This window comes from Lathamus discolor, chromosome 4 (assembly GCF_037157495.1).
Source record: "Lathamus discolor isolate bLatDis1 chromosome 4, bLatDis1.hap1, whole genome shotgun sequence".
NCBI lineage: Eukaryota > Metazoa > Chordata > Aves > Psittaciformes > Psittacidae > Lathamus > Lathamus discolor.
This window is the reverse complement of record NC_088887.1, coordinates 23,696,742-23,712,940: the sequence shown is the minus strand read 5'-3', so window position 1 is coordinate 23,712,940 and position 16,199 is coordinate 23,696,742. Positions and strand designations below refer to the sequence as shown.

General features: G+C 44.0%; 1 protein-coding gene across 3 annotated transcripts in view; it reads right to left on the bottom strand.

Moving 5' to 3' along the window:
- USP25 (ubiquitin specific peptidase 25) overlaps positions 1-15,934 on the bottom strand; it is a 90,437-nt gene extending 74,503 nt beyond the window's left edge. For 2 of the 3 annotated variants that reach the window (XM_065676736.1, XM_065676735.1), the window contains exon 1: positions 15,653-15,934. Coding sequence is in view for 2 of the 3 variants with exons in the window: in XM_065676735.1 (XP_065532807.1) it covers positions 15,653-15,697 (45 nt within the window). In the remaining variant the exon portion in view is untranslated. The remainder of the gene's footprint in view (positions 1-15,652) is intronic. The other variant, XM_065676737.1, reaches the window with a different exon arrangement.
- Positions 15,935-16,199: the final 265 nt, after the last annotated feature.

Genomic DNA, 16,199 nt, shown 5'->3' with positions numbered 1-16,199 from the left:
CAATGGCACAGGTTACCCAGAAAAGCTGTGGATGCCCCATCCTGGAAATGCTCAAGGCCAGGGAGGATGGGGCTTTGAGCAACCGGGTCTAGCAGAAGGTGTCCCTGCCCATGGCAGGGAGGTTGGGGCTGGACAGTCTTCAGTGTCCCTTCCAACCCAAACCAGTCTATGATTATTGCAGTACCTCTTAAAGCACAGCAGAATTAGGTTCCCTTGCCTGTTATGTGCTAACTAGGTTTCCTTTTGCTCTGTCATGGAAAGTGAAACCTCTTGCATGACATCATATTCTCTAAGTAGGTAAAATGTTTTTTTATACACATACAAATGCAAAATGCATCTCAGCTTTGGCTTGGACAAAATTCACCTGTGGAGAGAGAGGACATGCATCAAGACCATGGATTTTCAGCCAAGGACTGCTCTGCACAGACTTCCAAAACCTGCCAATTACAGCAGCAGCTTGTGCAAAGTGGGTAATTACCTATCTGCAACTGGACTGAGAGCAAACTTCCTTCAAGGAAGCAAAAGGACACAACATATGGCAGTAACCTTCAGTCAACCACAGCCTGGACCAAATAAAATGCGGAAAAGACCGGAGTGCATTACTTGCGAGCATACAGTCCTCCCTGAAAAATTAAAGGATCCTACTTAATCACAGTGTTATATAACTGTATTAATCATAAGACAACACTCAGAATACTCTCACTGCATTTCTATGGTTTCTATGAACAATAACAAAGCTGTACTGCTTCAACTGAAAATGCTTTAACAAGTGACTTCTCAATGAATTTCAAGATTCAATATTAAGGATTCTACACAACACGAGAGCATGCATTCATGTAAACACTCACTATTCTGAGCCCCCTATGTGGCTAAGAAGAGTCTCATGTACTCTCAACATATAACACATTTATTTTAATTCAAGCTAATTTTACACTTTTTGAAATTGTAAAGAGAGATTTGAGATTGTGAAGAGAGGTTTGAGGAGTCTGGTTTGTAGTTACTGACAGTAAATATAAGGCAAACCCCACATAAACAACACAGAGAAGGAATGAGACACTGAAGCCAGATTTCTTACACAGCTCGGGGTGGGAGGGGATGGTATGAATAAAGCAAGAGGGAAGCATCACCTTATTATATGGATCTTCCTAGGCAAATTTTGGGGTGCTAAAAATTTGGGGTGCCAAAGCTGGAAAAGGCACCACTGAGTACATACATATAATAATATGGAGAACATTCAGAAAGCAACAGAAATGCACGTCCTTGAACTCATTTAGTGGATTTTGTCTCATTTTCCCACAGGCCACAGAAGCACTGAAACTCAGCCCCGGACTCCAACTCAGCTGCCTTGCAGGTCTATTACCTGGAATACAAACAACCATGCCCAGTTTACAGTACCAAGAGATTTAGTTTTCCCCAGTGGAGAAAACAACAACAACAACACACCGCCAACAACAACAAAAGAAGAAAACAGTAGCTGAAGGCAAGATGAGTAGCCATTATAAAGATGAAGCAAGAACAGACACTAATGAGGCAGTAAAGCCATTTAAACGAACTTACAAGAATAATAAATGGTGTGATCTATGACAAAGAAACATGAACTAGATCAAAAATCTTGTCGTTTCCATCAAAGCAACACGGCTTAAAACCAACCCTCAAACCAAAAGAGGAACAAACAACATAAAAGTTCCTGAAGCTCTATCTTGAAATTAGTCCATGAACTGATTCATGAACACTGTTGCTTGAGTGAAAGAGCATGTAAAAAATTGCTTAGTTTCACATTTCTAGCTCTCACTGACAACCAGTCTTCAACAAGCTTCAGTGACCGGCTGACAATCAAGAAAGGACAGCAGCCTTTGTACTTAGTGAAAACATAAGAGGTCAGAAATGTAAAATTATTGAGATTTCTGAGGTCTGTGTGCTTTGAACTACCATCATGGTTTCTTACACCCTGCTCAGCACAATAGCGAAGTTCCCAATAGTAATGACAGCAGCTCTAAAAATTAACTACAGTAAAACCAATGAGATCTTTAGTTTCATTTAACTAGATGTAAGTTAAGCTTCAGGTTGTATGCACTTGAACAGCCGCAGGAAAATCTACTTCACCAAAAATCACTTTCAGTTCACGCACACTCCAATAACTGTGACAGCAATCAGCAAAAATCTCTCTGCTCTGATCCAAATCTGATGGGTGACTGGTTATTGGTGGCAGCGAGGGGGGTCTTTCAAAGCACCAGCACACATTACCTGTAAGCTACACTTAAAATTCAGAAGGATTCCTCCAAGAGCCCACCCATCGACAACAGCTGGGCAGTGCCACATAGCAGTGGCATGCAGCAGCCTCAGTCCACAACCCAGTCCCACCTTACCACATTCAGACTCCGGTATACAGAAAGCTGTCAACATTATGCACAAGCCACAGCAAATTAAAGCCAGTGGACTTAATGATACAAATAGAAAGGAGAAGGAGGCTTGAGGACAAGAGACAGACAGCTCTGTGTGCGTACACAAACATAAATATACACACATACATACACACACATACTTTCCAATCACTCTTGGCTACTTTGTTTTTTCTTCTGTTTTTGTATATTTACCATCATGCCTAAATACTGTATTTTACAGTGTCTGCCCAGGTAGTATCACCAAGGCACAAGCTCTCTCCTCACAGGAAAGTCTATTACCCAAGGTATCATTATTTTACTGTAGCAGCTATTAAAAATGTCTTTCATGAAATCTTGTCTTTCTGAAGTCTAAAACAATACTGCAAAGATCTGATCTACATTTTAGCTTCCCACTAAGATTTTTTTCTTTTGCACCCCAACCAGTTTAACTCATCACACCAATAAAAGCTATTCTGCCTCAAGTTTGAGGCTCTTCACAGTCCTTTCATCACCCATTTATTATTTGCCACTGAAAGGCTAAGACCCACCTGTCAAATCGAGAGGCATTATTGCTAGCCCATTCAAGTGCTTATTTATTTATTGGGGGGGGTGTATTTATTTATTTAGGGGGGTGTTTTTTTCCAAATAGCCATCATGATAGTCTCACCCTGCTCTGCATAATACAGAAGAACTCCTAAAACGAAACAAACATCAAGCTAGCCCCTTCATTCTCCTCACTCTGTCATTATAACAAGAACCCTATGAACAAGCAGACCAACTCTGTAAGCTGCAAGTGTCCTCGGATTGGTGGGATCCCAGCCTCTGCAATGCCTACAAACAATAAAGTTCAAAGGAGCTGTCAGACCAGTCAACTGTCCTTCCCTGGCTGTAGCTCCTGCCAGAGCTAGCCAGCCTAGAGGCTGGTATCGCCACATATGGCCTGCTCTGGCCACAAGCCACTCCTCCCTTTGAGCCAGCACTGCCACTTACATGAACCCCTGGCAAGCCAGCCCAGGCTCTCAATAAACCATCAGAAAGATGCTCTCTGGTTTTAATTAATTTCCTGCTGGCTTTGCAAGAGCCAGGGGTGGGACAAGGGAGAGGACAAGACCAAGGCTGCACCTAATTCCATTACATTGTACTGTTGCAGAGCTACAGCCTCCTGAGAGTGAACTGTTTCACCGCCTTTATTTTAATCCTGGTTTTATCGCGTAAAAGAAACTGAAGGGGGGAAAAGCCTTCTGCAGTCCTTGACCTATTTAAGCACTATTGCAGAAAACTCCTCCAAAAAAAGATTAATATAAAATTCATACAGTAATGGATCTGATGCTCCTGGTTGTTTCTTGTTGGTCAAAGCTGCACACCATACAAATGAATGCACACTCATACAAAGCTGCACACCATCAAATGAGTGCCTGAGCCTGCAAAAGCTGAAATTCCATACACTCTTCTTTACTCCCTGGTTTAGGTATTCACAATCAGAAAGATTTAATTTACTCCAACTCTTAATGGCACAGGTATCAGAGGTGCCAGCTCACATTGAACAACTCCCCCTGTTAAGCAATACCAGGTTGGATTTCATAAACAATTTTTCCACACAAAGTTCAGAATAGTACAGCAATCCTATAAAAAAGAAATCCTAAATAAAAGTTAAATTGCATTTTATAAGACAGGTCTGTATTATGAAGAGTATTCAACAGCAGCAACACATTTGGGCAAAGAACTCACCTGTCAGCTTTGAATAGGAAAAAAAAAAATACAGTAACAGAAAACCTTTCAATAAAGGCTTTTCCATTTAGTCAGATTGAAAAAATAATTACTAACCCGATTTCCTACGGAAAGGGGCCCTGTGATCAGAGTACGCATGCATGCAGGCAAGTCGGCTCTCCTGTCTCTCAGCAACAGCCCCAACAACACAAGGCCACCAACCCCAGGGCCCCCCAGCACCCTCAGCAGCACCCCGGCTCTCCAGCCAGCCAGCACACAGCTCCCAGTGGTGCTGCCTGCTGCTGCCCACTCCATGGACCAGAAGAAAGTGGGCTGTAACAACACAGGGGGCTGGGGAACAGCAGCAGAGGGGAGCACCTCTACCCCACTGCAGCGAGGTCTTACAGGGGCGAAGTCACTCCCACCCCAACTTTTAATCCAAGGTGCATTACAAGAGGAAATTCCATCAGAAAAGTTATATGCCATTATTTGTAGCATTCGGTAAAACTATTTAACAGCTTATCCTGCCCCTAATAATCATTTACAAATAAGTCCTACAAAGAGACACACATTGTTAGTTCTCTGCACAAGAACGAGCCTACAGATAACATCAGTCAGCCAAGATTTGGGGCAGTATTAAGAGGTTGCCTGCAAGGTGACAGGTTTCTGACAGCAGTTCCAGCCTTTTCTGGGTGAAAAGCCAGGAAGCCAGTGGCATGTACTGCATCCCGGCAGAAAGGCTGCTGCGACACCACAGGCTGCTGCCCTGTGAAGGTCAGCGAGCAGCTTTCACGTGCATTAGGTAATAACCTCAACGGATGCAGATGACACTAGAATTAAAATGAACCTCAAACACAAGAGTGACATTACAGTATTTAAAGATGTGTTGTGATTTATACCAATGATCAGCATATAATTTTACTACCTCACAACTGAAGAAATTCAATTATAAATTCAGCAGTGCACTCCACAAAGGGCAACTGACATTTTCTAGGCTGCTTTCTTTCAAGGAGAAAGAAAAAAACGTAACACTGAGAATCTCTGCTGTGCTTTGTTAGTTCAGGTTGTTTGCTTCAAGTTTGTTTGTTTGGGTTTTGGGGTTTTGTTTTGGTTTTAATGATTTTTTAATTACTTTATACTGAAACACGCACTTGCCTCAGTTCCCACAGAAAACTGAATGCATTATATTCTAATATGTTAGGACATGGTCTCAAGAAACTTACAACAGCTTTAGTTTATGACCCCAATTTGTGATAATTTAGCCCTGTCTTCCTTGTCTCAGTAGTGGTGTTGTAATATCACCACTGGTAACTTTCCACCATCCTTCACTAGCTGAAACTCCGTAGGCTGACTGGAGTAAAGGGGCTATAAAAGACTCCTCTAAGCAGTTTAGATTTTTGAAAAATAATTTGAAACAAAAATGTTAAATTCTGTGCTGCTTTCCTAGCAGCAGTATCATGCCAACACATTCCCCATCCAATAGAGATAATAAACTCCAACAGCAAAATCTTCAACCCTTTTCTCTCAGTAAGGTCACAGAACAACAGTCTTTGCCATCTTTGCTGGGGACAGCAGGCAGTTGCAAACTCTTTCCCTGGTCTGTATTAAAGCACCAGTCTGAACACTGCATACATACCTCCACTGAGCACTGGGAAGTAGGTGGCACATTTACCAGTCATCTTTAAATCACCCACAGAAAAAGCTTCAAGCCAACATACCAAGTTAGAAAGAGCTGGAACTGGCGATGATGCAGAAATCTGCCTATCTTTACCAGAGGTTACCCAGTGGACCAGAAGACTATACCCAAAGAAACAGCCCAGTCAGCTTCAGATGAGGGGAACTACCACAGAATAGTTTGGGTTGGAAGGGACCTTTAACAATCATTTAGTCCAAAACTCCTGCAATGAGCAGGGACATCTTCAACAAGATCAGGTTGCCCAGAACCACATCCAGCCTGGCCTTGAACATCTCCAGGATGGTGTATCTACAACCTCTCTGGGTCCAGCCAGGACTGTCACAAGAGATGCCCTGTGGCTTTCAGCATCAAGTCCTGCAAAACATGCAGGACTAGAAGGAACTTTTAAAAGCTACCAGTAAGACGCTGGTTATTTTTTAGTTTCCAAACAAGTAAAGGAATACAGTGAGAAAGAGAAGACTTAATTCTAGTACCTCATTAAAAAAAAACAAAAACAAACAAAATAACATACTTGAGAGAGATATAAGCTTAGGTGCCTGAATTAAAAAAGCTTGCCAATTACTACCACCAAGTAATTAAAAGGTTCTAGTGTAAGGAAACAAAACAGTAGGGGGAAAGTCTCCAAATGAAAATGGCATGGTCCTCAAACAGGTGAGAGGTTACATGAGAGACACAGGCGGAGTTTGAAGCAGCTGACAAGTGGGCAAGTAGGTAATACCAAGAGAGGAAACAACTCCGCAAGCTGCCCAAAAGCCATCCAGTTTAAGAAGAAACTAAAAAACTAAAATTAAAAAAACATATTTACAAGCTTAAAAGCTTTCTCTTACATATTTTCCCATGATTCTGTACCAAAACAAAGCAAAAGTTAAAATCTGCAAAACACAGGAATGCTTTCTCAGTCATAACCCAAGATTTCTGGGATACAACGAAGTACACAGTATTCAGTCCTCTAACCAGGCCATTTATACCTATGCACGTTGGAAAGTGGGTTTTTTTTTTTTTAAAGGTACATTTCCAACACCCACAGTCCCAGAAGAAATTTCTGTTTCGAAACAGTTAACTTTCAGAGGAATGAAATGAAACCAAACAGAAGAGGAAGTGGAGTAGGAGTCTGTTCTCACCATCTCCTCCTCTTCTGAAGAGGATGAAGAATGCCACGTGCCTGTGTATACCCAGCCTTTTCTAGCTGTTTACTTTAAAGCACCCTCAAAGTGTTCACCTGAATGTAATGAATACTATTTTCAATTCCCACACAGCACCTTTTTTTTTCCTGGCTTAATCCCAGTAGTAACACAACTAAATTCAAAACTTTTTTTTTTTTTTTTTTTTTACTGAAATTCTACTGAAATTCAGAAAGAGTAATTTTTTGCCTAAGAAAAAAAATAGGAGTTTTTAGCACAGGTATCTGGCTTTTCTTGTAGTCATACAACTGTGAGAACAGCTATCACAAACTTTAAACCCACAAACTCAAGCCTAGCATTTACTATTCACCAGAAGTAATAGACGGCATTAAATATAACTACACAACTCACGATCCAAAACTTTTGTATCTTGGTCTTAGACCCTAATGTCAAGTGAACACCCTGTTTTTACTAAAAGGAGCCCTCTGGACTATGGGGTACAACAGAAGTTAAATGATGACACATCAGTTGGTAGCAAGGAACCACAGAAAAGTATAATGCCATTATGTCATGTGCATTAATTTCAATGAATTCTGCCTAGACCAAGGTAAGATATGCGTCAACTAAATTTAAATAGCTATGGATCATGCCTTGAAAACACTAATGCCTCCCTGAAAAGTTTTTATTAAATACTATGATTATTCTGTCTACATATGCTTACTGTAAAGCTTAAAAATATGCTTCCACCTGATGGCTAAAAAAGCTTCAGTCAAGGATATTCTAAGCACAATTTGCATTTGCTTGACACCTAAACTTTGATAAGCTTGACTGTTGCCAATTAGCTGATAGCAGAAACATTTTAAAAGAAATGTTGTGCAGGGTATAATTTTTTCCAGCAAGAATCCACCAGTTAAAGTAATTCAGAAACCTACCATAAACAAAAACATCAAGTCAAAGCTGTGCTTCTCAGAATAAAAACTATCAGAATTTGCATACCAGTATTTCTGCTGCCTTAAAAAAAAAAAAAAAGTGTTTTACATACATAAATCTGTGTCAGGCGATGTTTCCAAAGTTAACCTACTCGCACTCCAGCCTTCAGGCTGTTCCACATCATCTGGTCTCTGGATTCCACCTCTCCGATATCCTGGCTTCAGAGAGTTCCATTGTGATTTTCAAATGCTTGGAACTGATGATGTTACTAAATACATGCAAAACCAGTCTATAATTAAACAGGCGAGACCTCACAAAGCCTGCATTGGACCACTTAAGTTATCACGATGTCCTACTCAGGACATTTTGAATCAATCTGTCCTTGACTCCATCTTACGATCCAATTATTCCTTCACAGCACTTCATCGGAATCTCAACACTGACTCAAAACATTACTGAACATCTCATTCATGTTAAAGCCTAAACCCACAGATTCTGCACCACATTCACCAGGAAAACTATTAGGTTGTTCAGTATGTTAAAACCACCCCTCTCCCAGAAGGCACAGCCCTGCAGCTATCAGCAGAAGGCAGCACAACACCGTCCCTACTCCAGCGCACAGACCAGCATACTTGCCTGGAATATCCATCCAGGGAGGTATAACCCCCTGCAGCAACGAGACAGGCTTACATTCCCTTTATTCACTTCTGAAAACTGGGATGGTAACATGGAACTGAAAGGTGGTATGGACAAGATTCCTCTTAAAAGAAGTTTGTGAAATGTCCTGTTAATGGCCTGTAGAACTCTTAGTTTATTCAAAGTTTTGAAGTCCTAAAGAAACCTCATGGCAAAGAGGTCTAAAGCCTGCAGTACAATGAGAGTGCACATATTTTAATGCTGTAAAAATGCAACATTTTAGATGGTGACTGTACTCAACCAACAATAAAACTGCTCTCCATTCTACCTGCAATCTTGGCTGAAGTATGCTGGCACAATACAGCTTCTGACAACATTGATATTCAGCACAGCATTAATGTAAGTAAACATTCCAAAATCTGACAAACCACTGCTCAGAAGGCTGTGTTGCCAAATTATGAGTTACAAGTGTTCAGAAAAACCAGTAAGAGATGCCATTTGCCAACCTGATGCAGGAAACAGGAAAAAGTATTTCCTTTTACTCGGCATGAAGCCCTGAGTTTGTACCATCATGCAAGTCATGACACCGCTATCCTGTTGAGCAGTAAACCATCTCACCACCTCATCTTCACTTCAGCCTCACAGCTTTATACTACTTTGTCACTGTATTTTCTCCCTTTTTTTTTCAGTAATAAAAAAGATGAAGAATTCATTGGAAGTTTCAGCTTTACATAGTTTTACATGCAACTATTGTGACTCGCAGTATTAGCTTTTCCCTATTAATTATACTTGACCACCCATAAACCAGAACTTGGCACATCTCACAGCCCCCAAGTGAACAGGTGGAGTTACCACCCCACCTACTGCACACTTTGCTCTCTGGTGGAAGCTACATGCGAATTATATTAGTTTCACCTAGCTGGTGAAACTGACCTGCCATTCACTCCAGTCAAACATTTTCTACTCTTGCAGATGTTGACTTCTCTAACAGCACCAAAACTGCTGAAGGGCAGTCACCAGCAAACAGAAGTGGTCTTTATTTCCTAAGGTGGGGGAAAACAGACTGAAGTCTACCCTGACCTCATAAAATCATTCAGAAATACATTGTCACAACAGCCTCTCCTACATTACTCTGGCTTGCTATTTGGATTATGATGCTACACTGTTACCCCACACACAAGCCAACAGCCCCCGGGGAGAAGCTGGAATTACAAGTGCCTATCTGTTGCTAAAGATCAAAACATCATTACATTGGTAACGCACACAGTTCAAACCTTCATTGAGAACTAACACAATCTTCCCCACTCTTAAATAATCACACTGGCTATGACAAAAGAATTAGAAAGTGAAAGCACTCAGGATACTTTCGTTTCCCAGGAAAGCTGCTCCCACATACGCAGCTTTCCTAATCAGTGAAAGCAGAAAAGACTTTCCTGTCTCAGTCCAGGTCCTGGCAACGCACACAGAGAATTTTAAGAGCTCTGTCCTGTAAGAAGTACAAGAAGTCAGTAATAAGGAAAACCAAACAAACAAAACCAGAAAGTCAGACCTTTAAAGGAATTCAGTCCTACGTGAAAACATGTAAGTGAAGACACAGCTCTTAAGCTTTTTGTTTACCTTTTATGCTAAGGACTATCAGGAATGTCACATTTGACTCTTAGCTTTTGCCAGATGACCAGCTGGGAATTGCAAATCAGCAGTTTCACTACAGCAAGCAAAGAGCAATGAAACATTAAGGAACCCTACAAGCATGTGGGCACCTCGATAATCCCCCCCATCACTGGCACCGCCAGCAACAGCTAGGATGAGGTAACTGATGCAGCACCCCAAACAATTCCTGGCACAGACGATGTATGAGGGTTAGAAACCTCCCAGCTACCTCTGCAAAGATCTTGGCCCTGCCTGAAAAGGCAGCCTTCAAGCAGGACCAGGCATGGGGCCGATTTGACAATTCAGCTACTGCACCCCACCCGCATCCAGGACTTCCCTCAACCCAACCACTCACAGCACTGAAGTTATGGCGTTCAGTCAGCAAGTTATGCTTGCTGACTGAATAATCAGACTGTTGACACATGGGGAGATTCCTCAGCCAGATGAAAAAGATTTAACCAAAAGCAGAACAGAAATCAAATCTTTCATTCTATCATTCCCCTTCAGTTAGAAAAGTCCATGAACACCAACCAAATTCACAGGATTACTAATGCTGTTTCCTGCCTTCACCTATCTTTTCAGGCATAAGAGTGCAAGAAAAGCAACAATTCAATTATCTTCCCACTTGTCTTTACAAAGCATTTCTAAAAATGTGAAATATTTTTTTATTTTGAGACATGGTTTTGACCTTTTCAAGGAAGCTGATGGGTTTTGTCATCTTCTGTGGCTGCTGCTGTAGATGCAGGGTTATCCTAAAAAACTGTTTTTTTTCTTAGGAAGTAGTAAAGATATTTCTAATTATTACCAAAGGTTAACAGGAAAATGCATAAACTTTACATTTTCACATTCTGAAACAGTATTTTTCTTTTAAGGCGTGAACAAAAGATACTTAAATACAGCTGCTCATGGTTATGCTACAGTTGTCAACTCCTGCTACCATAATCGAAATAATTACTGAAGTTTTTTGACAGGTTTACAAGAATGCAACAGGTTTTAAACTGCTATTAAAGGTGTCGGAAAGGTGCATATTCATATCATACTGATAAAAAAAACCCATGATTCAGCAGGATTGCATACTGAAACAGCCCCTCCTCCCCCCCCAAAAGCCACCTACCACGAAACCTAACCACACCCCCACCCTCCCAGCAAAACCCATCAGAACACTCAAAAAGTCAGACATTCAGCATACCAGTCTGATAAGGGCTTTCAAAATTACTCTGAATCCCTGACCTTTGCACCTTGCTCTATCTTTCAGAAACACAGACAAGAATCTATGTAGAAAGCGTAACTCAAAGTAATACAAACTCCTTTTATAAACTCTTTCTTTTTAATACTTTACAAGATGTGTATATCTAAATAACACCACAGCACTTCAAATAATCCTGCAAATTACTCAGTGCAAACACTTTCAGTAAATCAGTCTGGCTATTCTGCCCATCCTGGACAAAAGACTTAATAAAGCTTTCAATAACCACACCAGCAGAACCAGGCACAATGCCCCATACTCAAGCCCACCTGCCTGCCATACATTTCAAACACAGACAGCCTGTTCACAGGGAGATATGTAACCCATCCTCATTAGAGGAACCAGAGTGCACTTCTCAGGCACAGGACGACACCTGCATGCTGCTCACAGGCAAGAAAGGCTCTGGCTATGCAATGAGAGCAGGAGCCTGGAGCTTCCTAATTCCACCAGGCAAATGGTCAGTCAGGCAACCCTGAACTCAACTGACTGAAACACAAAGATTTCAAAGGCTGCACCCTTAGAAGGTTGCCACCTATTGAGATTAAAAAAAAAAAAAATGAGCAAAACTCCTAAAATATCTTCCTTGCATACCAAGTCCTCAGTAGCTATCCTTTGTGATCACCTCCTGCCATTCAGGACTGCATCAATATCCCTATTTCAACTGTTGGAGACATATGACTATCACATTTTATACGAACAACTACCGCAGTATTAAGCAGTGGCTATTGCTTTCAGGCAAGAAGAGCAGTAAGTACCACATTAGCTAAATCTTTCAGTACTAAAACACCTCAAATTCATGGTATGAGCAGAGCAGAAGCACACACATGAGCTAGTACAATTTCCTCCTCATTACCCCGAAAAAGAGCAAGGGAGAAGTAAGCAGTGCTAGACCCTGCTTTAAGGCAGGTGGTATTTCAAGTGGTCAAGGTTTGTGCTGCTTTAAACAACATAAAAAAAAAAAAAACCAAAAAAAAAAAAAAAAACCAAGCTGAGCTGACACACCTAACTTTATTCTACTATTCCTGTGATTACACTGCCAATATGCTGCTGAATCACAGGGTGTGGGAAATCAAGACAGATAAACCAGACTTTAAATCCGTGTATCAACCAACACTTGGCTTGTCTCTTTCCAGAAGCAGCAGAACTTGATAATACACACTGCTGAGAGGCCAGCTAAGCATCACCCTTTAAAACCCAGCTTTTTCAATCTGCTGTTCCAAGATGACCACCATGATAATTATTAGAGCTGAGACATTGGCGAAACATGACCTCTCTCCATCACTTCTTCCAACTACTAGCAAAATCAGCATCCACCCCAGCCCGTGCTGCCAAACCCACCAAGTAAGGGACACGGGCCAAGGGAAGGGTCTGCACAGTATAAAGGGCAGGCTGGGACAGGTTTCCCCTGGGAGGAAGACTGACATCTGTGTGCATCAGAGCAAGCTGTCCCCAAGGAACCCTGCAACATACATGCATTAGCTCTTCAGCAGCAAAATGCCTGACAAAAAGGGTTTTACTGGACAGAAATACAGACAGGACAAAATGAGAAACTATTTTGGTTTTTTAACTTCCCAGGACATTTACTTTTATTCACATGCCTTAGTCTTAATACAAAGATCACGGATAACCTAGGGACACCTAATGACATTAGAGCAGCACACAAGAGCTGTGAGCAATGACAGAAACATGATTAATTATTTGCTCCAGGAGATAAGTTACAAGTTTTATCTAGGAGTCAAGATGACCAGCAAACATAAAAGAAATCTTTTGACCCAAAACAGATGCTTTAACTACACAATGAACTAAAGACAGCTTCAGTGGGAAATGGGCTGTTTGTAGTTAGAGCATTTATTAATACAAACCTACATCTCCAAGTACTGCTGAAGTTTGACACATACTTCCTGTATGACAGTAAGAAAACATCTGATGAACAATGCTGGGAACCGCAGTTCTGCATAAGGTATGCTGATGACTCAAGCATCTCTTGGAAATCCAATATATTTCTGCTTGTATGTGGTCTCTTCACACTAACAGAAAACAATCATAACAAACTTTGAGGTCTCCAGAACAAACTCATTATTTGTGGAGCATGGGATTTTCTCCTTTTGAGGGAAGATGACAGTATGGTAACCTCTCCACCTTTCAACCATGCAGCAGCCACTCTACCTTGACAATTTTTCTTCTTACATGCAAATAAGCCAAGCAATGCTAGTTTGTCATCTGGTTAGCTATTCATTAGTGTCACTAGGCAATGAGATACTAGCTTTGGAGTCAGATAATATGTTGTTTTGCAAAACATTCTCAAGATTGGCCTCCTTTCCTCTCTCACCTCCCCCTACCCCTCCTCCCCCCCCCCCCCCCCCAATGCAACTATGGATAAAATAGGCAACAAGGAGTTTCAGATATCATAATAAGATGATTCGACAGAAGAAATAAAAAAGAAAATCCCTTCCTTGAAAAAGGCCTTGTTGTTTTATACAGTTTCTCTAGATATGTAGTTGTCAAGTAACCATCATCCATAGATGCTGATTACAAGTTCAGAATTATTGCTAATTTCCTTTTTCACTGTAGTGTGGATTACTAGGTGACCTCGCACAATCTCCAACCACCCTTTAGGCTTATCCTCAGTTTGAAACTAAAGTAATGCTGAACTACTGACCTGCAAGCAGAAGTTTAACTAAAATGGTAACATTTCCTCTTCCAGATTATTGACAGAAAGTGCAACAGGCAGCTCTGACCAGTATCTACCAAGTGTTTATCTGACGTGATCATTAAAGGATATTTAAGTATATCATCAACAACAGGTTTTCTAAAAGGTAACACTGCTTACTAAAGCTGACAGGTGCACAGCAACAACAAATGAAGCTGTTAAACACAGAAGACACACACATAGCATGAGACTTGGCAACAAAACTCTGCTACTCCACCCTGTTAGCACACCCCAACTGAAAACACCGACTGAGGAACCAGGGGACAAAATTAGTGCGTTCAACCACTGCCTTCCTGCTGAAAAGGCCACAATCGGTGCTAACTACTTCGAACTACGATAGCAGCTTGGCAAGACATGCCTCTTCCTCCAAATGAGCTTCTTGAACGTAAGTTGTACCACTTTAACCAATTATACCTTAATCACTGCATTCCCACTGTCCGCACTTACAGCTGGAGCCATTTAGCTTCAGCACTGACTACCCCAAAGCACATTGACTTTTATCCTCTTGTAAAAGCATCACAGGTCATAAAAATATATATATATATAGGGAAGAAGAAGTAGTCATACTACTAACCAGAACAGTTGCAATAATCAGCAACGGCTACCTTTAAAAAATAAAAAAATTTAAAAGTGCTGTGATTTAACGTTAGGTTTCGTTTTCTCTTGCCAGTTCAGTTCACTTTAAGTAAAAAAGAGCTTTAGAAGGTGTCCTAAAAAAAAGAACAGAGAAACATTTTCCAGCAACTCCTGGTGCTCAGAGGAAGATTCACAAACGCTGCCATTCGCCGAACCCCATTTCACGACCCCAGTTAATACGAGTCCCTAAACCCAGCACTCCTTCACCCCAGCAGGAGAGCGTGGCGGCGAGCCGTGTGTCACTCGCTAGAAATAGCGTTCACCTTTCGCAGGCACGGATGCCGGCGCGCCAGGGTCACGCCGTGCATGTGCAGCATCTACCTCCCGACCCACGGCACACACAGCGCCTGGGGGCTCAGCCAGTGTCCCCCACCCCCGTCCCGCTGCCCTACCTGGCAGCTCTCTAAGTGCAACAGGCCTGCCCGGGGCCCTAGCGCCGTCCCAGTCCGGGGGTGCCCGCCCGCCCGGGGAGCGCCAGAACACAGAAGGGGAGAAGACCAAGCCCAGTTCAGAGCTGACCCGACCCGGGGCTGGGGTGGCGGAGGCCCCCACTGTCCGGCCGCGCCCCCGCGGTGGCTTCGAGGTCACCCCGGCCCCAGCCCGGGGCTGAGGCGGCGGGGACCGGGAGAGGCCGCGGAGCGATGAAGGCCGCCCCCCCCCCCCCCCCCCATACCCCCGGCCGACAGCAGCTTCCCGCAGGGCGAGCGGTGGCGAGCGATGGGGAGGCTGCAGCCCCGCTGCAGGGGGGAAAAGTTGCCGGCGGGGCGGGGACCGCGTGTGGGGGCCGCGTAAGGAGGAAGCGGCCCCAGCTCTGGGAGAGGGCAGGGGCCAGGCCCGGCGAGGCCGGCGGGCAGGGACGCGGCGAGGGGCGCGCAGTCGGCTCGCAGGCCGGGCCGTGGCGCAGCGGGCGGGCAGCGCAGGGCCGTGGCGGTGTCTCACCTTGGCGGCGCCGCCGGGCTGCAGCACGTTCTGCTCCACCGTCATGGCCCCGACACGGCTCCCGGCTGCGCCCCGGGCTCGGCGGGCGGCGGCGGCGCCGTGCAGCAGCGGCTGGGCCGGGCCCGGGCTGGGAGAGCAGAGCGGGAGGCGGTGGAGGAGGAGGAGCAGGAGGGGGAGCCCGAGTCACCGCCAGGCGGGCGGGCTGGCGGCCGGCATGGGGCAGCGCGGCTCCGCTCAGGCCCCACTGTCACTCCCAGTGCGGCCGCCCCTGCCACCGCCCAGCGTGCCCGGAGCGCCGAGCTTGCCGCCAGCCCCGCCCTCGGCTCGGCCACCGCCGCCGCTCGGCAGAGGCTCCCGGCAGCGCCGCCCCGCGCACCTGCCCCGGGCGGAGTCCCCCCGCCGCAGCCGCAGCCGCCCCCCTTCTCCCCCGGAGGCCGCAGGTCCGCCGCTGCCCGTTCTCGCCGTATTTGCACCGGCCGCCTCCATCTTGGGATAGCGCCGGCCTGGCTGTGGCCCAGCCGGGAGCAGCCCGGGCCCCGGGGGCGCA